The sequence below is a fragment of the Mixophyes fleayi genome, chromosome 7 (assembly GCF_038048845.1).
Source record: "Mixophyes fleayi isolate aMixFle1 chromosome 7, aMixFle1.hap1, whole genome shotgun sequence".
Lineage (NCBI taxonomy): Eukaryota > Metazoa > Chordata > Amphibia > Anura > Limnodynastidae > Mixophyes > Mixophyes fleayi.
Window position 1 is genome coordinate 145,673,761 of NC_134408.1, and position 23,058 is coordinate 145,696,818.

The following is a 23,058-nucleotide window of genomic DNA, read 5'->3' on the forward strand; positions in this document are numbered from 1 at the left end:
ATGTATGTATATTGGTGTGGCAGCTTGGTATGTACACCAAGCCACTCACAAGACCACATTAGGAGATACCATTAAAGTAAATGTCTCACACCATCTCAGTGGCCATGAGAAAGGCAAATTAATTGTTAAATTGTTCATATTAACGGAATTCCCATCTTGAAAAAAAAAAATTAAGAAATGACTTACTAGTGATTACGTTGTTTTCCATGGATTAAAGGAGAACATCCAGGGCTGTATGATACCATGGCAATGTAAGTGAACACAATGTAAATGAATACTTATACATTTCTCGTGCCCCTCTACTCAACACCCCCTTCATTATTTTACCGTTTGGTAAAGATCAAAAAGCAAAAAATGAAAATAAAACTGAGCTACTGCCCCAAGCATGAGACGAGTTTGCCGATACGGTTAAAAAAAAACCTGATTATAACAATAAAATATTTTGATTTCATGCACAATCCACTTAATGCATGTTCTCATCCAGTATGCCTGTTTTAAAGCCATGTATTTATCCCGCCTTAAGCTTGCTTACCGCGATTATTTCTCACTCTTCCAGAATATAGCGCTGTTGCTTTAGGTAGTACCCGCTGATCTCTCCTGATCGCTATGTTTACATGTATGTTTATGAGAATCATGCTCTCCTAACTCTCACACAATTATATAATGTTACAAAGTATTCCACAGTGGAATGGAACATAGATACAATATAGTAACTACGTCTGTACATACTGTATGTATGAGCCAGTTGCTGGGCTGCAGGCTGTAGCTCTGAAGAGGGAGGTAAGGATTTATTTTGTCTTTGACAGGCACAGATTTGGTCATTTGTTCCACATGAAGAGAGAACCTACTCTATTAAGGTGGCTGTACTGTCACGGCGGGCCGACGCAGGCTCCGAGCCCACCCCAAGGAACCGCTACATCCTGCGTATCAGCGGAGAAGGCTGCCAAGGAACTTTGTCAGTAAGTAAGGCTGAGGAAAGTATGGGGGGGGGGGATAGAGTTGTATGGAAAGTTTGGGCACCCTTGGTCACATTGCAGTGCTCACCCAGTACCAGCTAAACTTTTTGCAGCCCCCTTGCAGCCAGGGGCGAGCTGGGCAGGGGGGCATCTGCTCAGTCTAACCGCTGTTTGGGCCGGCTGCCCCCCCCCCGTGGATGCAAGTGGTGCCGTCCTCTTAAACTGAATATTACCAGCAGCGCACAGGCGGCCACGTCATTGATGACGCGGCCGCCTCGCGTGTCATGTGATGCGGCCGCCTGTTCGCCCCCGGGCTGACATTTGCCAGCCCGCCCCTGCTTGCAGCGATAGGTCAGGTCTGTGGATCTTGCCATCACCTCAACAGTTCCCATTAACCTTAATTTCTTAATGATGTATTTGACATTGGAAATCCCAAGCTGAAAGCATATAGACATCTTTTCACTTCCTTCCTCTGCTCTGTCACCATCATTTATCTTTATTGTCAAGTCCTCAGTCAGCTGCTTAGAGGAGCAGACACCACATCCTCAGAGGTTAGAAGGTCTCAGTATTATTCCACTCTTGTCTTCACCTAGCTTAATTTAAGGTCTAACGAGTCAATTGAAGCCTTAGAAAGGGATGAACTGGAAGGGTGCCCAAACGTTTGCAGATGCCACATTCAGTCTGTTAAATTCAGCAAATAAATAGTAATTTTTCATTTAAAAACGCAGAAATATGTCACTTTAATATGGTATTATGTCAACTTTTTTCACATTTTTGCATACAATTATATGTAATATTAAGGGCTGTGTTTCTATATGACATATGTTTATGTTCCTCCATCTCATACTGCCCAGAATACTCACTCCTACAATATATTTTACTTTCCTTTTTTCTACAGTCACAGCAGGAGCTGGTAGACTTGGGAAACATTTTGGTTGGCAGTTTTCAGTCACATGACCTACTTCTGTTCAATGAAAGCGACTGCACCCTGGAATATACGCTGAGCGCTAAGCAGGAGATTGCAGGACCATGTGACCCAGATGACGTCATCAATGACCCAATAGGTGAGTAACTTATTTATATAAAATCTATGTATGTATTACTGTACACAGGGCATGCCACAGACAGAAATCAACAACACATAAATATAGAGATTTGAATAAATGGTAATTATTGTAAGTGCTGAGTATTTATCACACAAGGTCATGGCACTTTCTGTGCCGCAGAAGTATCAATGTGATCCCTTTAGGAATGTTATTCTATGTTACACATGTGAGTAAGTCTTGCGGGATATTGCTGATCTCTCAGAAGTCACAGAATTCCAATCAGCTTTAGACTATTCCAGGTAATGGAAAATGATTGAACTTTTAGTGTAAATAAAATGTTAATTAGAAATTTTATATAATTTATCTATTTTCCTGACCCTTACACTGTTACCTCTTGTGTTCTGTGTTCCTCTGTGCAGCTCTGGAGTTTGAACACAACAAGGGTCGACTACCAGCCCGCACCAAGCTGGGGATCAGGGTGACAGCTCGTCCGTCCCGAATGCTCTCCTACACCTGGACTATCAGCTACTGCATTCTGTCACCGAAAGGTGGGTATGTCCTATGTAGCTGGCCAATGGCTGATTCATTTTGTGCCCTAAAACAGAGACTCGGACTATCCTTTAGAGGACTCCAAGAGTCACTGGGCCCTACTGAAAGGGTTAACACAATGACAGATACTAAAGAACTCTTAAATAAAAGCATCACATTTTATTTAAGAAAGAAGCTGGAGAAAACATTGGCATATTACTTTTATATACTGTGTAGTCTATACTGCCATCATTCCTTGTCTGTGCTCTGTTGTGATCTTACATCTAAAAAGAGACTGCAAACAGCAGATTATTTTCTGGGGTAAGGATGTGAATTGTAAATCGTTATAGTAACAGGGTAAAGACTTGTTATTTACATGATAATAATGACATGTATTTTGTGCTGTTGGGAGACCCTGCTCCTTCCACTATATAACTCTCAGTCTGTGGCCTCCTACTGCCTCCATTCCCCTCCTCACATCATGTCACTGCCCCTGTCACATGCAGCTCTGTCCTCACTAACACATCACTAAACTCCTGATATACTCTGTGCTGCTGGTGGACCCTGCTCCTTCCACTATATAACTTTCAGTCTGTGGCCTCCAACTGCCTTCATTCCCCTCCTCACATCATGTCACTGCCCCTGTCACATGCAGCTCTGTCCTCACTAACACATCACTCATCTCCTGATATACTCTGTGCTGCTGGTGGACCCTGCTCCTTCCACTATATAACTTTCAGTCTGTGGCTTTCTGCTGCCTCCATTCCCCTCCTCACATCATGTTACTGCCCCCTGTCAGATTCACTACTGTCCCCCCTTGCACAATCAAACGAGTGTTCAGGTCACTGCATCGCACAACATCAGCACAGTTATCTCCTAAAACACTCTGTGCTGCTGCAGGCATTCTCATGCTCTGATTGGTGTGTTTTTTTACAATTCGCTTTATTTACAAGTAAGTTTTCTGAAGCTCAGTCTAAAGATGAGCCCCCGGAAGTCATCTGTCCTATCAGCAGTAGCTGCGTGCAGGGTTCTTACAGGCGTGAAGCAGATCTTTGTATGTTCCCTCTGTGTAGCTCTGGATCCAGCGGATAGAGTCAGCGAGGAGCGGTTTCTGTGCAGCCTGACAGCGCAAGGAGTCTATCCCACCTTCTCTGTGGTGGACGCATGTCCAGCGGGCAGCGCCAGCTCCCTCGGCAAGACCCAGCTCTGGAGGCTGTTTTCTCTGAAAGAACTCAATTCCTGTCTTCAGAGTGACCCCACACCAGGAGAGCTTCTATATAGGGTTCCCACCCGACACCGGTACAGAGGGACGGGTGACACACAGCCAGGCTCTCCCACAATGACATATAGCCCATCACAGTGACTTTCTTCTATATTTCCCACACAGAACCACCAGACGACCCCCTGTGACACCTCCAGTCCTCCTGGACTTCAACTTCGGGGCAGCCCCTGCAGGGTCGGAGCCATTTGTGGCTCTGCTTCTGTTGGAGAATAACGGGGTGTTACCTGTGAAGTGGTGAGTGTGTCGGAGGGGCGCCTGTCCCGCTAAGGGGGAATTGAAAGGGAATTTTTTGTAAACTTTACCCCAGGAATTAATATGAATGTCCACATTGTATATACTTGTTATAGATTTATTATGTTATTATTATGATGATGATGAATATTCTAAAAGCAGTACAATATAAATTGCATTAAATTATTTATTAAAAATTCGCCACTACTTTGCAGTCTATCTCTTAGACCTTTCGTACCTCCACACTTGTTATATGTAATTTCCTCGGGTTGTCATTGAACCTCATTTAGGAAGCGCTCTGGATACGCATTAAATATAATATATCCCTCTCTCACTCTTAATTTTGTAGAACATTTAGGTGCTTATCTTCCTCTTCTTATCCCATATTTAATTTTCTGCTTTTCCCATATTTCCCCTCTTTCTTCTCTCGCTTTGTGTGTATTCAGCCTATATCAGTATTCTCAGCACTGTGTAATGTTATCCTGTTCTGCAGGGACTTTCTGTACCCGTCAGATCTGCAGATGGAACTGGAGTACTGGGCTGAGACCTGGGAGTTTGACCCCAGTGAGATCCACCAGATGAGAATACAAGACAATAAACTGTTTACCGTTAACCCCAAATCAGGGAATCTTACACCAGGTCAGCAGCAGACAGTGCAGCTAATGTACAGGTGAGGAACATTAATGTCTGGGTATTGGTAGTGTAATCAGGGCTCTGTTTATCATAGTATTCACCATATAGGTATAGGCAGCCCAGGGTAGCACTGATCAGGAGTCTGTATTCACCATATAGGTATAGGCAGCCCAGGGTAGCACTGATCAGGAGACTGTAGTCACCATATAGGTATAGGCAGCTCAGGGTAGCACTGATCAGTACACTGTATTCACCATATAGGTATAGGTAGCCCAGGGTAGCACTGATCAGAAGACTGTATTTACCATATAGGTATAGGTAGCCCAGGGTAGCACTGATCAGGAGACTGTATTCACCATATAGGTAGAGGGGGACACAAGGCCAGGGTAGTATTGATTATGAGGCTATATTCACCATATAGGTATAGGGGGACACAAGCCCAGGGTAGTATTGATTATGAGGCTATATTCACCGTATAGGTATAGGCAGCCCAGGGTAGCACTGATCAGGAGACTGTACTCACCATATAGATATAGGGGGACATACGCTCAGGGTAGTATTGATTATGAGGCTATATTCACCGTATAGGTATAGGCAGCCCAGGGTAGCACTAATTAGGAGGCTATATTCACCATATAGGTATAAACAGACACAAGCCCAGGGTAGTTTTGATTATGAGGCTATATTCACCATATAGGTATAGGCAGCCCAGGGTAGCACTGATCAGGAGACTGTACTCACCATATAGGTATAGGGGGACATAAGCTCAGGGTAGGTTTGATTATGAGGCTATATTCACCATATAGGTTTAGGCAGCCCAGGGTTGCACTGATCAGGAGACTGTACTCACCATATAGGTATAGGCAGCCCAGGGTAGCACTGATCAGGAGACTGTATTCACCATATAGGTATAGGCAGCCCAGGGTAGCACTGATCAGGAGGCTATATTCACTATAGAGGTATAGGAAGCATATGCCTGCAGTAATCCTAATTATGGGGATGGGCTGCAGTTACCACATAGACCCATGGAAACACATGGAAGTCACCATTCCTTAATGCAATTATTTATATTTCTTCTCCTGGATAAATATATTTGGGATTTATGTCTCTTGTGTCTTTTTTCCTATAATGCACAGACATGATTTCGTTGGAACCGATCGCCTGCCCGTGCTCCTAAAAGTATCACATGGCCGAGAGATTTTGGTACGTACGACCAGGACACTTGTCCTATGATAGCTCTGGTTGAAATGGTCTCCAGCAATAAGATTATTTTCCCATGTGTGTCTGGAGGATTCAGGGATTTTGCAGGGGCAATGTATCCTATAGTATGAACACAGCTGCTTCTGGGATTTTGCAGGGGAAAATAGGATGCGAGATATCTTGTAATCTAAAAAATACTAAATTATAATTTTAAATAATTCACTGAAATATTTGCATTTGAGTATCTGCCGTTTCAGCTAAATTTCATTGGAGTAACAGTAGAGATGGAGCAACGCTACGTACATTTTACCTCCACAAGACACCGCTTCACCCCTGTGGCTATCGGTAGCTCCAGTCCTTCCAAACAGGTGAGACTTGGCTCATGTCATTGGCACCTCGTCCTCGCCCTACTGATTATCCAAAACACCTGTGATTCCTTCTCATCAATACTATTAATTTAGGCAGCAGATTGTTCATTTCTTGCTACCTCCCCTTATTACTAAGCATCCAGATGACATATTACTCCTAATGTAAGGCATGTGGCGATGGGCAGTGTAGCTGAAATTGGGTCTCCACAGACCACCAGCGATGGGCAAGACTTGTTCTGTTCAGCTGATTGGTGACCGCGGTTGATATGTGTATGGCCATACGCCGATTATGGTAACGGGATCCCATGGGATCCCGCACATTCAGCCTGATCACCAAATGACCGCATCTGTCCAATCTGCTTGTCCACGTGAGGCCAGCGTTAGTCTGCCGTATTATCCACGTGATTCCAGCGTTAGTCTGCCGTATTATCTAGACGCTATGTTACACTTTTACTGCTCTTTTCATTAAAGGATGACTCCACCCAAAACTAAAAATGTAGCTTTGTTGGAGTTCTTTGAGGTAGGATACAACAATATACTTACATTGTGAGCAGCGTTCCCGCACTCTGACATTTCCCCAATACGGCTTAACCCCCAAACCGACAGTCCAGGGCTGGGCTACACTCGCCTCTTGTGAAGGTGGCCTGTTATAGGCTGAGCATATGGTGATTCCCATTACGCCCCCCCCCCTCCCCCAGTCTGCTGCTTGTATGAATCAGACAAGCGGTATCATTAGACGGGAACAGCGCTGGACCCTTGGATCATGGTAATGTCAGACTGTGGCAATGCCTTCATGAGGGTAAACTAAATTCTTTGTTTGGGTGGAATTCTTCTATAATGAGATCTCTTATTAATGCTTAGTTATTATTCCTCACCTTGTTCTGTCACTATTAACTACCTAGGCCCAATGTTAGCTCCTCATTAACCGCCCTTATTGTTCTACCCTGTATTAGTCCTTTGTAATGATCCTGGGGACCCAGAGGCAGAACTAGCGAGCTGAGGGGCCTCGGTGCAGAGAGGCACAGAGGAGGGGACCCAGGGCCCCCGGCCCTCTGCATCTGGCATGCATCGGGCCCCATTATTTCTATGGGCCCCCGGTGCACGGCACCTGGCACACAAATGATAGTTCCGCCACCGCTGGGGACTGTTCTCTATGAACCTTTCAAGCCTTTGTTTTATTTTTCTAGATCTATGAACTGTTTAACGGAGGCTCTGTAGCTGTAATCTACGAAATCCAGTTGGAGCCGCTGCGGGAGATCCAGGAACAGAATTATCACCACCCCGTATTCCAGTGTCTGAACCCCAGTGGGGAAATATTACCAGGGTCGACCGCTTTTGTTGAATGGATCTTCTCACCGCTGGAGGCGAAAACCTACTTGGTAACGTCCCCTACACTGACTGCATTCCCTCTGCTGCCCTCTAGTGGCCGCTCAATTCCTACCACTGTACCCTTTACTCTCATGTAGGTGACGGTCCCAGTACACATCCTAGGAGGAGACTCTGCTCTTATCACCTTCGAAGGGGTCGGCTACGAGCGTAATGTATTGGGAGACACGGCTGTGTTTGAGGAAGTTTTCCCAGTGTCAGCTGCTCCGAGGCTCACACTCCCTGGACAGGTGAGGTTGTTTAATACATATTGATCTTATTAACAGATATGGGGAAATTAACAATCACAGAACAGTTCTCCTGTGTAGCCGCTAAGTTCTCACTATCATATATTATACACAGCGCATCGTTGTACTGTAATGTTCATGGCATTGTCTTGACAAAGAACCTTGTGCAAGACCCGAAATGTTGACTTTGATCGGAATCCTGCATCTTAATAAAAGCGAGATACATTTATTTTATACCAGCTTCTAAGTGAGGATAAATTTGTTCTATGTGCGTTTAAATATCTTTTTTTTTTATTACATATATTCAATATATTTTGATGGCACTTCTAAATTCCTAGTGTTGTGATATACAAATCTGTCCGAGCACGCTGGCTGGGAGTCAGCTACCTCCTCCTGGGAGTATACAGGAGACAGTGGAATACATTTGGGGAACAGCTCCAGAGGTAACTGTGTGGAATTGGAGACGTCGCCCACAGCAACCAATCCAAAGTTTGCTTTCATTTTCTAAACTGTACTAGAAAGATGACACGTAGAATCTGATTGGTCGCTATGAGGGACAACTCATTTTATACACAGTGACTTGTAGGACTGGTTTGATAGATGCCCCCCTCCAATATGTACAATATTATGTTGTAGAACACGGTTCTTCTTATCTCCTTCAGATTCCTCACTTGACCCAGCAGAAATTGACGTTTGGAAATATTCCGATCTTCTGCAAGTCGAGCCGGCTGGTGTTCCTGAACAACACCTCCGAGCGTGAGGCGATCTTCTTCACTTGGTACGCGGGATCGGCCAATGCCAGCGAGGTGAGCGAAGATGCCAGCACATATACTGTATCCTGTACCCTGGTAGAGCCTGGCAGAGCAGAGCATGCTGGGAAGTCGTACATGGAGGGTAGACATGGAGCTACAAATTGTCTTCTTCTGCAGAATTCTATCGGATCAATCTTTTTAACTCTTGTATATTGAAATTATATTGGCTGTTTCTAGTTGCCAGGAGAAGAGGTTAAGCTTTGTACACCCCATAATCTTCCTTTTTGGAGGAGGTGCGATAATCTGTGTTGTGTGATTTACCGGAGTCCTCTTTATTTCCAGACACTTCAGGTCTCACCTTTGTCAGGTGTGGTACGACCAGGTGAGAGTAGCAGCGTTGTGGTGAGCCTTCAGGCCGGAGAACAAGCATCCGTCTACACACTGGAGCTGGTGTGTGAGGTGGGTATTGAATCTCCATACGGCGGACAATCCTTGTCGTGTAGCGTGTAATTGTAACGTGTCGTCTCTTGTCAGATATTCATGGAGAAGGCGCTGTCTGAGTATGAGCGAGATCTTCAAGAGTTTGAGGAGGAAGAAGAACGTCAGTCGGTGGAGTTTACGATCAATGAACCAGTCTCCGAGAATAGAGGTCAAAACCCACTGGTAGGTCAGCCGCTCAGTATGGCGGAGTGTGGGATATGTTCTTCCCATGTTTGTGCGGCTTTCTCTGGATGTTTTGTCTCTCACAGTCCAAAATTTACTGGTAGGTCAGTGTGTGTGTTGTACAGAATTTAGATTGTAGGCTCCTCTGGAGCAGGTACGGATGTGAATAATTAAACAGTCTCTGTACAGCGACGTGTCATATGTTGGTGCTTTATAAATAACAGTTACTAATAATAATAATTATGACTGTCATTTTAACCAGCATTGCCAGGGTACATGTTTTGCTCATATCCTTGTATATTCTTATTTCCTAGTGTTGTCTAGAGTCGGGTGGTAATGAGATGGTCCGAGCTAAGCAGCAACTGTCCGAGATCCGGAGATACAAGGTGAGGAAGTCTGTTATTTGCTGCACCATACCGAGGGATGGTTATAAAGTCTGACACTAGCATTGGTAAACAATTGGTACCCAACAGCCCCACTAATAATGACGTTTAGGATCGGCTATTTGAGAGGCACGGTGGGGATTTTGTTAGAGTGCAACAAAAGTACCGCAATGGTTTGTGTCTAATGCAACATTTGCATGGCTGAAAAGTGACCATGTTTTTAGCCGATCATAGATATTGCGGGAGCTATTAGTGCTTTACATGTTGCTAAATTAGAAGGAAATGATTTACTTATAAATATATATTCCGCTATTGTCTTTATGTGAAAGTGATTGTCCCTGATGAACATCATATATACAATAATAGCCAGCTTTTGTGGTCACTGGTCCTTGCAGGGTTTTAAAGACAATATTACTCTATGAAATGCTAATGGTTACTGAAAAGCACCACAAGGGGGCAGCATTCACCTTAGAATATGCAGAATATTAAATCATGCGATGACTCTTAAACATATCTGTATTTTGTTTCCAGACCCTACCACCTATCAAGAATGCCGACTTTGCCCGGCCACCCGTCAGCCGTGACAGGAAGAGCCGCAGGGCACAGAGAGAGGCTCCGAAAGTCTGGGCGAGACCTGAACCACTGACTCCGTTACAGCTTCACTTGTCAGTAACTGCGAGATCCCATCACATTCCAGACTTCCTCAACCAATTCCAGAATGAGTTCCAGAGACACTTCCAGCAGCGGTGAGTGACCGTCACACTCTACCTGATGGCTTCAAATATTAGATGGGGCCTATTATTGCCTGGAATAATTGGTTGGTTTTTTTAATAACATCTGGGGTAAATGTATCAAGCTGCGAGTATCTGGCAGGTTTGAAAAGAGATGTTGCCTATAGCAACCAATCAGATTATAGTTATCATTTATTTAGCACATTCTACAAAATAACAGCTAGAATCTGATTGGCTGCTATAGGCAACATCTCCACTTGTCAATCCTGTAGCTTGATACATTTACCCCCTGATCTCAAACACAAATTCTGCACTCTCATTCAAATTTAACACAACTCTGAGTTTAGCAATTAACTTATTGAGACGTTCCATCGTTGTGTGAGATACTTTCACTTCTAGTTATTTTGGACCATTTCTACATTTTGTGCCCTCATTACAGGTCCATTCTGACCAGATGAAACAGGTCATACCTCTGCATCTTTTTTTCTGCCCTTGTGCCTGGATGTGTGTGTTTTACCCTTTTTCTGATACGCCTCAATGGGCAATTCATTTGCCCATTTTATGGGATGGTTTTTGAGCACCAATGGCATTTTTTGACCAATGTACCCTCTAAGTTGAGCAATCTGAGACTTAACAGAGTTAAATATATTTGGCAAGAACCCCCACTCTCAAAGATAAATGCTCCTTGCGAGTTCAGTCATTTCCAGAATGCTCAGTTTACAGGGGATAGTACTTGGACCTCCGGAGTGGGTCGGGCTGGTTAGACGACCGATGATACCTACTTGCTAGTTTGCATTCTATTGAATTGCACTTTCTCTGATTTGCTTGTTTTTCTCATGATAGTACGGAGACATTGAGGCTTTTTTAATTCAACTTTCATGATTACTGTGTTAGAGCCTTGCTCTGGGCGATGGCCCATCTTGTGCTCCAATGAAATTAGCTAAAATCTAACCTGGCACCTGTGAACCCCTAACAGTAGTCCACGCAGCATTGCCCATGTATATTATGGTGATAGAAAGAGTTGGAGAGCAGCCAAGCACTGTCTAAAATTATAGCCACACCCCCATGTATGCTGGTCACGCCCACTGACGGCGTGGTGTGGAAACCCCCCTCTACAAATCCTGCATTTGCCCCTGAGCCATATAAGTATTGCTTCTATATAGTTATACATGGGAAACACCTCTATGTGGAAGTATCTATCTGTTATCCAAGCAGAACATTGTTTCTTTGTAAATAAAGCATTTTTTTGTACAAATACGTTGCCTAGAACTGGATACATCTGGTCATGTGACGTCACAGCAGATAAAATAGCTTCTTGCTGTCCGTGATACTTTTTGCTTCATAAATAACACCCGGTGACTTAATGATGATTTTTAATCATTTTTAGAAGAGTAGAAAAAGATGCCATTATTTACTATTATTATTTACTATTTATGGCAATACGGAGAGTTACATAAGGGACGAGGAACATGTTACCTTTAGACAGGTGCCCTGCCTCCCGTGAGTGGACATTAATTATGTCTGTGTTCCCCATTCATTTTTATGTATAATAAATTAATGCGCTCAAATTGCCTAGAACATATCTATAATATAAATGGTAACTATTTGTAGAATTAGATAGTTACCATGAAATAGTGCAGAATGGTAAAAACAGTGAATTTAATTGGCATAAATAAACAATTCCAGAAAAAAAAGGGGAATGAATATTTCCAACGATAATTGGATTTTGATACATGAGTACATACATGAAATGAAAATAGAAATAATAATAAGATTAAAATAAAAATAAAAATAAAAATAAAATTAAAAATAAAGAAATATAAAAATGAAAATAAAATAAAATTAAAATAAAAGTGAAAAAATCCGGAAAATGCAAAAATGCAGTCCAAATAGAAGCACTCATGAAAGTCCTGGTGAAAAATGACTAAAAAAATGACCTAATAAAGCAAACAGCAATAATCCCAAATGGGGATGCAAAAACTGTCCAGATACCTGATATGTGCTGCGGTCATCCATTCATTTTTATAACAGAATTATAAATATTAATGTGCCATGTTGCTTTTTTCTACCAAGTAAAGATAATATCAATAGACTCCAGTGGAACGTATCCCCCCCCCCCCTCCTCCCACCGCCACTACCAGTTCCAAGTTATTATAAACATAGTTTTACCATTTCAGAACTTTAAAAAACAATGATCCTGATTCATTAAGGGAAGTAAAGCAAAAAAAAAAGGAGTAACTTTGCACCTGGGCAAAACCAAGTTGCATTGGAGGGGGGGGGGGGGGGGCAAATTTAAAATGTGGTGGCAGATTTATAGTTCGGATACGGCATGTCCTAGATCAACTTAAAATTTCAGTGTACAAATAAAGCTGTCAAGTATTTGTGTCCTACAAATAGCCAGGATTTAACTTATGTGCAAAATAATAAACTAATTTGCACCCCTTGCATTGTAACATGGTTTTGTCCAGGAGGAAAGTTACTAATTTTTTTGCCTTACTTTCCTTACTAAATCAAGACACAGGATTACTCTTGTTTTATTTAAAAATACAAGAATTATAAAGTATATATTTGATTAAAATAAGTATTTTTCAATAAATCATCCCATTAATTGTACTAATAATACACTTACATATGTTTTCTTTGAGTTGTAGGACAGGAGTTATCCTAGGCCAGTTACCTGTAAGGTGTCACATTATCTCTCCTTCTCCTGTGACCTGAGATTACTGAATAACACGTCTCGTTACACAGAAATAAACGGAACTGGAAATTCCACTACTTGAAGCCCCAGATTACCTGGTGTATCAGATCATTCATTCTTAACAGACTGTAATCTACACATGTTGGGGTGTCTCAAGGGACCTGACGTCAGTCTGTCCACACTAACGTATCTGGTGTCACAGCGCCAGTAGTCGTTATGCTGTAATTAAAGGAAACTCACACCTAAGATTACAACACACGTTGTATGGTAGAATGTTTTCCCTTTAAACAAAACGCTTAGCTCTTTATTTTTGAATTGTTTGAGTTGGGTGTTTTAATGGGGCAGTTGCAACATTGCCCTTACATCCTGTTGCTTGTTTGTAAAGGTATTGTGTGAGTCGCTGGTGCAGACTGTAAAATCGTTCTTCTCTCCCATTTGTTCCACACCTTAAAGACACACACACAAGAGTTTCACAAACAATCTTTTCATTGAACTATTTGGACAATAAGATGCAGTTTGTGAACAAGCTTTATTGAACATGCGCAGAAAAGACATCACTTAATTTTGATTGTTTCATCTAACCACACGCCATATGGAAGAGATTATTTTCAAATACATATCAATTAAAATCTTTACAGTCTAAATTCTCTACCACACACAGACAGACATACACAGACTAGAGTTACGTTTGTCAGCAGCCAGTTGACCTACCAGTATGTTTGGTAGTGGAGTGTGGGAGGAAACTGGAGGAAACAAACCCATCGGACTAATGACCCCGGCGCTGTGAGAATTATAAAAGCTCAAGAAACATAATCACATTGGGCCTGATGTAGACTTGAGCGTATCTAAGACTTGCTCTTGGAGAGGCGTATCAGGTGCGTTCTTGTGTAATTGGATTACAGTTAGGGTCTGGGTTTCCTCCTGGTGCTCCGGTTTCCTCCCACACTCCAAAAACATACTGGTAGGTTAATTGGCTGCTATCAAAATTGATCCTAGTCTCTCTCTCTGTCGTCTGTGTGTGTATGTTAGGGAATTTAGACTGTAAGCTCCAATGAGGCAGGGACTGATGTGAATGATTTCTCTGTACAGCGCTGCGGAATCAGTGGCGCTATATAAATAAATGGTGATAATGATGATATAGACTTCTGATTATGACTTACCTTTTAGATATATCTTTGCGTGACCCATAGGCATAGTGTAATTTTCCGTACTGATGATGACGGCTACATCTTTGCAATGGAAATATCTATACATTAGATTACAAGTTCCATGTATTTTAAGATATGTGCAACTCATAAGACGTATTAGAACCGCTATTTTGCAGCCATTTTTTTACGTGTACGGACGTCCCACATTTTTGAAGCCAGCTCTAAATGAGGCCCATTTTGAGAAAACATAGTTGTCTGTGGGGGCACCTGCTCTCTTTGTACTGCTGGGGCCTGCAGAACTGCATACCTCACCACCGCCCCGACTTTAGGGAGCTGTCCCACCGGGAACATGTTTGTCCCGGCGGTGGGGGGAAGAGAGTTTTCAAATGGGCAGCCCAGCTCGGTACAGCGCTAGCCAGACGTCTGGGGGCACAACTACACCCCCACAGTGATATGGCCACGCCCCCACAGTGATATGGCCACGCCCCACAGTGATATGACCATGCCCCCACAGTCATATGGCCACGCCCCCACAGTCATATGGCCACGCCTCCATCTAGCTGCAAGCCACTTTCATGTTGGGAGGTATGGAACTGGGTCGATTGAGATTCAATGTTTTATTTTATGTTAACGTTGATTTTTATTGCTTTATGAGCCAAAAATATGCAGCATTGTAGACAACAAATTCCCTTTTGTGTTTAAATTAATTAAGCTGGTCAGCTCGCAGCGATGAAGCTTGATGATATATTAATTATCTAGTACAGAGTTGTCCATATTTTCTTATACGGAGGGTCCTATGTCTCAGCCCCCCCCTGGTGGAGGGGAGGACATATTACAGGGAATATGTCACATATCAGGAAGCATATGGCACAATACACACAGTTCCATATCCAGCACTCATTGCACAATGTTTCCTGTGTGCTAACAGCCAGATCCACATCCTGGAAGATTCAGCAGACTGACGGACGTATTTCCATAAACTTATAGGACTGTTGTAGTTTCCGTGCAGGTATTGTGTTCATTCTGTACATTTCTGTGCATGACAAACAGACTCTTACAGAATAACAGTCTGATCACCTGTATTGTTCTGTGCGCCTCCACTACAAACAATAGCTGTTACATAAACAAGTCATCCAACCTGTTGTACGAATACAATTACTGAGCTGCGATGACTTCCGTGTGCGTTACTGGTCTGGTGCTAATATAAACATCTGGAGTCAGCGCATTGTGCAACTAATCAAAAGTCAATAAAAAAAATAAATCAAAAACAGCCAAAAAATACATCTGTACTGCTCCATTGGCTATAGTGTGTCGCTGGCATTTTGTACTGTTGTCGGTGTGCTCTTTGCTTTACAATGATCCCATAGATTGTAAGCTTACGGGCAGGGGCTTCTTACCTCTATGTTTGTATGTATTACCCAGTATTGTTTTATAGCTATTTGTTGCCAATTGTAAAGTGCTACGGAATTTGCTGGCGCTATAAAAATGTTGATGATGATGGAAGTAGCGCTGGTCTGCCCAGCTGTCTATAAGTAGTACCTGCACCCTAACTGTGTATTGTTCTGTGCGTTCCATGATCTGTATAGACAGGTTCAGCGAGGCCTCGTGCAGTGTAAGAACACGTTTAATAAACGTATGAGGGATTATTCTGTGTTATAATGGCACTGAGTGATCATTGATAGAACAATCATAATGCTGTTTCCTAGCTACATACACTGTTGGCATTAGCCCTTCCTATGTAATAATAATAATAATAATCAAATCAATAATTATAGTATTAATTGTGGCTCCATTGTTGAAGGAATAAATACCTTTATGTCCCTAATTGTAGGGTTCCACATTGTATTGCTCTCTAATAGGGATGTCTCCCTGATACAGCACAGTGTAGTGTCTTGGGCTGAGCGGTTCAGTTACTGTAGTGTTCATTCTCCCGATCGTTCCCTCGCAGCCGTCTGTCTGCCGGTGCCCTATGCAGGATCGTGGTTGTATAATGGCCATCAGCCCGGGCATTCATGTCATATGCCTGGGGCAGGGCTGAGGTTGGTTGGGACAAGGGGGAGGCAGGAGCAGAGAGGTGACAGCCTGCCCAGAGGAAGCAAAAATGTTCAGTCTGGGCCCCACTCTTAAGCTTTTGCTAGTCTGTGGCCTCCAGGTTAGCTTGTTAGGAGCTGGTGAGTAACGAAGATACTACATGTAGAGCACATGAAAAGCTGACACTTAGGTGTTCCAATAAGTTCACTTTTATTTAACGAGACTCCAACCTCAATCTTTTACCTCCATATTTAGGATTTTTTTTTCATCTAATATCTACTATATAAATGCCTAGTGGCGTGTGTGGGAAAAAAAAACCAAGCTGCAGAGCCACCTGCTGGGCAGAGTAATACACTGACTTATATATTTCTTGAAGGAGAAGTGACAGTTGGGAGTGCTTGGTGGTTGCCGGGGGTGACAGTGGGGAGTTTTTAACACCTTAAGTAGCTTGATGAAGGATGTGGCGATGAAGATGAAGGATGAGGTGATGGAGAAAAATGATGAGGTGGTGACATGTGGACAAAACCACGTTAAAAAAGGGCGCTTGCTTCGGGAAGTAACGCTCTTCCCCTGAGGAGGCCTGGGCTAGGCCCAAATGCATGACAAGAACCTTTTTAACACCTTAAGTAGCTTGATTTGACTAGAATGCATGAGTATCATGCACGGGTTAACTTGTTTTATATATAAAGCCGCAGTCACCAAGGTGGAAAGTGACAGATAAAAGTTCCTTTCTGGAATTTTGCGGATTAGAACGATGTCTTCTTTACTTTCTTCTTAGTCTGAAAATATTAACACTTAAAACAACAAATCTTTAGCCATATTTCCAAAGAATGAAGCTAAATTTGACGTAGAAGTGACTTGACGAAAGAGTTTCCTCTAAACATGCGTTGTTTTTTCAACCGTGGTGGTAACTATGTAGCCATTAGGCAGTGATGAAGATTCCGCCAAAGATAGAGAACAACACGTATACAGCTCACAATGTTATGATGGTATATAATCTATCCCGCTCTGCGGGTGCTTCTAGATCAGCCATCTCTCGCTGGCTATAATTACCGCTGTAGTAGGTATAGGTCAGGCCTGTAACTCAGTTTGGGTCACACATAGAAGAAGGGATTAATGGAAGTTGTTTCCTGTACAGACCACCCAAAAAGATGGCGGAGAGACCTGCTCCTGTCCTCCTCCAACCTGAGACAGGAGAGCCGGATCAGGACCCAGTAAAACCCACTAGAGCACAGCAGGAAATGACCGCAGACATCATGGCTGGAATAATCAGGTAATATCACGCATATTGTTATTATTAAATATCACGTACATACATGTAATCACGCAGTACCTCCAATCTATCACCATATACACTTCTCTTATTGCAGCCTGTGCCAGATGTGTACACCATCTCTTGTGTCATCTAACACTGCTCTATAATACCATATACTGCGCCGTAATACCATATACTGCGCCGTAATACCATATACTGCGACATAATACCATATACTGCACCGTAATACTATATACTGCTCCATACTACCATACACACCAATAAGGGGGGCATAATTATAATATTGCATTGTAATATGGGGGTGTGAAAGTTTACCCCTGCCCCAAATCTACTATTAAATGAATAATGTATTCTAGTGCAGGGGTATTATGACCTTATAAAGCTCTCAGCGTTTTTCTTGTAGAAACCTCTTGGATGACCACCTGTTCCATGAAGCCTTGCAGCAGATACAGAACGATCCTCTCCCGTACTTCAGCCAGCTGGGCATCCAGGAAACCCACCCAACCACAGTCAGCGTCCCTGAAGTGTCAGAACTGAGGATAACCCAGACCAAGTCTGTTACCCCAATAGCGGAAGAGGAGGAGATGTCATCAGCGTCTGGACCGGTACCTGGAGTGGTGGCCCACCAGGAGGATGGAGACAAACAGGAGGAGGTGAAAGAGAAGATCAAAAGGTAACGGGCAGATTGGGCAATTTTATATATGCCCTCCTGGAGATATAAACACGGTGTTTTGGGGGTGGCATCACCACCATCAGGGAGACTACTGTGGACAACTAAGCCTGGGTGCAGTTATTTAAGGTGCTGAATGTGTGATTATAGAAGGACATAATGACCACTGCTGAGTCATAAGATACAGAAAAGCTGACACTCAACTGCGCCATTTTCTGTCAGTAGCCACCAGGGGGCAGTAAAACATCACATCACAAACAGTCCTTCTTCATTCACGTTTTATAACTAAGTGATCTCAAACTTATTTTCCTTCTCTCTATATAACTGTTGTAGTGTTACTACCTATATACATCTGTGAGCCCTGCATAATAGGGGGATCAAACCCTCAATCCTGTATTCCCATCTTCCAAGATAAATGTCCATAATATCTAGTACCTGAGTAGCAAGCAATGAATGGAGAATAGAACTATGTTCTGTGTGTGTATAAAAGATCCACTCACATTGATATATATCTAGAGACATGACCATAATCTGACGAGCTCTGCTTGTCCTGTTCAGTAGCGTCACCACAGTACTTATGTACGGGGGATATTCTATGATCAATGTCACCCCTTGTCCTTCTTTGTGCTCCATATTCTAGAATATGTCTCTTTTGTAGAAACACTTCCTCTTTTTATACTAATCAGCACATTATGGTTTAATTAAAGCCCCAATAAAACTTCACTTTTATAGAATATACGTATTATAGTCCTGTTCTTTTCATAAAGTTTTTTCCCACCAGAATCAGGAACAAGTATAAAATATTTGTTTTCTTAATAAAGTAAAAGGAATTAAAGAATTTATAAAGGACAACAAAAAAAAGATGTTTTCCTCATACAGCCATTGGGGGGCACTGGCACTCTGGGGTACACTCTGGGGTACACTCTGGGGTACAGAGTGCACCCCCCCCTCCTCTATATCCCCCAGCAGGAAAGCGGCAGCTTTTCAAATATTATCTGTTTTTGTTATGAGTACACTTTTAATTATTTGGATATATTTATACTTTTATATATTCTACTCTGATAGTACTCTTTAAAGGGGAACTTCATGCTTTGAAAAATAAATAAGTAATAATTTGCAACAATTAATATCTCCTATCCTTCCTGCGGCCATCTGGTAAAAAGAAATTTGTTGGGGATTTGTGTTTTATTTATCTGAGTGTACAATGTGTCTTATATAAATATATAGCATTTCACTGTAATATTGCACAGTTTCTATGGTAACAGCTGGAGGCTGATAGTGAGCTATTATCCCTGCTTGGCGGCTTTGTCCCTAGGTTAAAGCGGCTGTTCCTTACGAGGTCACAGGAGCCAATGGAGCTCTGTGGAGCAAGCCGTCCAGCATGAAGCCACGAGCCAATGTATTTTACAGACACTGGAGATTTCAGCCGACATGTATCAAATGAGTTTGAAAAGATAGAAGTCTGAGCTCTTACATCCCCCCTCATTTCTCTATTCACTACAATAACACACGAGAGTCAGACACTGTTTTTACTATATTGCAATAATGTTGTAACTCTGCAAAATAGTTACCCTTTAGTACGGCCAAGGAACAGCTAATTTTACATCTTGCTTTAAGTAACAAAATATTAAAAATGTGCGCACAGGATTTTACTACCAATTGGAGGATGTGAATGTAATCGTACAATACGAGTGAAGATCTCTTTTGATGTGTGCTGAGCAGCAATGCTTGTAGTCATACCCCAAATATCACGAAGCCGCAGACTGTGAACCTCTTTTTTCAGGACCGCGATCTTCAGCCACCTCATTGAGGCCGCTCTGGAGAACACTTTGCAGAACATTATGACTGAAGCCAACCGCGGAGAAGTTGTGCTGACCACCCGCCCTCGTGTCATCGCGCTGCCTCCCGCCACCCCCAGGTACGTCATAGCGCTTGGTGTAGTTCAGATCGCATCCATGAGTCAACCATTCCCATCATGTCAACCGCGGGTGGAAGACTTCTTCAGTTCTTCCATACAGGAGAGTCCTCCGGCTAACTAGCCCAATTGTGGCCGTTTCACCCCCTGCTCCAGAGTTTTGGACCCATAAATTTTGAATCCTCCCAGCAATGTATCTTTGAGACTTGTGAAGAGGCTGCTTTGCTGGAAAGATCCAACTGGTTAGCACTTCTGCCTTACAGCACTGGGGTCATGAGTTCGATTCCTGACCATGGCCTTATCTGTGTGGAGTTTGTATATTCTCCCCATGTTTGCGTGGGTTTCCTCCTGGTGCTCCGGTTTCCTCCCACACTCCATAAACATACTGATAGGTTAATTGACTGCTATTAATTGCCCTTAGTCTTTCTCGGTGTATGTTAGGGGATTTAGATTGTCAGCCCCAATGGGGGCAGGGACTGATGTGAGTGAGTTCTCTGTACAGCACTGCGGAATTAGTGGCGCTATATAAATAGATGATGATGAGGAACTGATTGCACACTTTAAAGCAGACCTGTCCCCTACAAACAATTATACATTAAACAGATGACTGAGCAGACAGCACATAATTAATCATATACAATATTTACTATGTGTTACAGCCATATCACTTCTAAATTTACATTTGTCCAATGTCGACGTGAAGTGAATTAATGTGAGTATAATCAGAGTCTTAGTAAATATGGGATATCAGTGTATCTTCACAGCCCATCTGCAGTCATAGGTACAGGGACAAATGATACCTCTCTACAGCAGACACAGCGCTCCTATATCCAACCTGGTGACAGATGCCTAACACCATTTACAGCTGTGTCAACACCAGGTCTGTGGTTTTATGAACAAATATTACATCCTGTGTCTCTGTTTGACAGGGGGATCACGCCGACCTCCTCAGCCCAAGCATCATCCATGGCACACAACGTACCCGCGACTTCTCCTGAAGCTCCGCAACCTTCTACGGATAATCAGTGACGATCTCTCCAACCGGCGCGGAGTGTAATAATGGCGAGGTCACACGGCACAACTCTCAATAATTAATTGCTAATAAAAATCAGTCGTGATTGTACTCATCCCTGTAAATGTAACATTTAAGTGTGGCCTATCTGTTCGCTAGAAACTAGTGACATCATTGAGGCACGAGGCACAAAGTGGCTCATGCCTCAGTCATATCACAAGTACCTAGTGAATAGGTAAGCTGCAGTTTCATTGGTCCTGCCCAATAAAAAAATTACCAGCTGGAATACAAGAATATGAACATTGTACTATTGCTGCAACATAGGTCATGATAACTTTAACAGTAAAGTAAAATTCTTATGATAATAAATGTTACATATTCATGTTCTCTAAATGTCAGATCAAACAGTTGATTACAAATCACATTTTTCTTTTCTTTTTGCTTTGGTTCTGCTGTTAATGTTAATTTACTTCCTACAATCCACCTCCCTGTATCTGTACCGCTGCCCAGTGAACCTTTCAGGCAACAATTCACCTTCCAACCGGATCTAGATTTGGAGAAGAGCCCAACTATCGTTGCATTGAAATTTCTTGCTCTCCAGAAACTGGTTAACTGTGCAGACGTTGTATAGCTTTAATGTGTATACCGGCCGCTGTGAAAATAAAGGCCCAGCAGGTCTCTGTAGTCTTTTGCTGGATATTAGTAAACTAATCGATTTGATTAGAAAAGGAAATGAATAATGACCCATGAGTGTTAGAATATAGGCAGAAGTTTCGTCATTCAGGGCCGAAACTTTGTGCGCGCTCGATAATTTTGCGCAGGGCCTTAACTAGAGGGGCGACTGCCTAGGGCGCAATTCTGTAGGGTGGCGCATATACAGGTTAATTTGGTTAAAATTGAATGTTAGGGGGCCTGCAGTTTTCCTTCTCACCCCAGGCGCTACAATTAAGTTACGGCTCTGATCTGGCGTATAGGGCTGACCCACATTTTCAAATGAACAACAGAGCTGTGCAGACACCAGGATCGATGATCCAGATGCCTGTGCGACATTCACATAGGGGTCTATTTATTTACAATCGGGCTATTGCCCCGTTAATTATCATCTGTCATGGCAGCGATGACAGATGAATTAACAGGGCAATTTACTACTGAAGTACTGTCGGAACAGTGTATCCGATAGGAGGCTGCCCCTGCGAAGACTTCCCTCTAAAGTTAACTCCGGGTTCTGACCCGGAGTCTTTACAGCGCTTGCGGGGCCTAGGGTCGCGCATAGGTCATTTACGTAAATGAGCGCAGGGAAAAACAGGATGGCCGAGGAGAGGGTCCCAAAGATCCATCTACCGCAATGGGCTCCTCATAGGATTGAATGGTCGACGCCATCTTTAAGTTAAGCTTTTTGCCGCTTGATACATTTGTCATACCGCCGTCACCATGACTATTACGGTACTTTGCCTAATGCAGGAGATATCTCCTGTTTTAGACGTTTCTTAAATAGTGAATTTACTTAAAAATGCCTAAACCAAGGGGATAAAGCCGTTTCCGCGTGTATTAGGGCTTGATCAATAAGTCCCTTCTCTGACACTGCGGGTAAACTCGTACTAAACACTAATTTACTGCTCGTTTGAACAAGCCCATAATTCGATAAATCTAATTACAGTAACATCTATGAAGACAGACCCATCTTATTGCAAAACAGGTCACTTATCTCCACATACAGCTGCTTAGCCCTGATAACACATTAATGCTGTAAATGGGCAGTTTAACCTGACCCACCTCTGACTTCCTTAGACCAGGGCGTAGACTGCAACAGGTACCAGAGACTAAGCCAGAACCTCCCAGTCGTTTCTCAGCATTATCCCATTAAATACCCCGTCATTCTCCGCCAGGTGGGACTTAATAAGGCATTAACTAGGAGATCTGTG

General features: G+C 42.8%; 1 protein-coding gene across 1 annotated transcript in view; it reads left to right on the forward strand.

Moving 5' to 3' along the window:
• CFAP65 (cilia and flagella associated protein 65) overlaps positions 1-21,430 on the forward strand; it is a 37,747-nt gene extending 16,317 nt beyond the window's left edge. The window contains exons 14-32 of the mRNA XM_075181033.1: positions 807-959; positions 1,855-2,020; positions 2,422-2,550; positions 3,604-3,829; positions 3,918-4,046; positions 4,537-4,713; positions 5,813-5,879; positions 6,134-6,244; positions 7,432-7,623; positions 7,711-7,860; positions 8,520-8,663; positions 8,952-9,068; positions 9,144-9,272; positions 9,587-9,658; positions 10,187-10,401; positions 17,402-17,536; positions 17,943-18,212; positions 19,993-20,127; positions 21,054-21,430. Coding sequence (XP_075037134.1) covers positions 807-959; positions 1,855-2,020; positions 2,422-2,550; positions 3,604-3,829; positions 3,918-4,046; positions 4,537-4,713; positions 5,813-5,879; positions 6,134-6,244; positions 7,432-7,623; positions 7,711-7,860; positions 8,520-8,663; positions 8,952-9,068; positions 9,144-9,272; positions 9,587-9,658; positions 10,187-10,401; positions 17,402-17,536; positions 17,943-18,212; positions 19,993-20,127; positions 21,054-21,153 — 2,817 coding nt within the window. The 3' untranslated portion in view covers positions 21,154-21,430. The remainder of the gene's footprint in view (positions 1-806; positions 960-1,854; positions 2,021-2,421; positions 2,551-3,603; positions 3,830-3,917; positions 4,047-4,536; positions 4,714-5,812; positions 5,880-6,133; positions 6,245-7,431; positions 7,624-7,710; positions 7,861-8,519; positions 8,664-8,951; positions 9,069-9,143; positions 9,273-9,586; positions 9,659-10,186; positions 10,402-17,401; positions 17,537-17,942; positions 18,213-19,992; positions 20,128-21,053) is intronic.
• Positions 21,431-23,058: the final 1,628 nt, after the last annotated feature.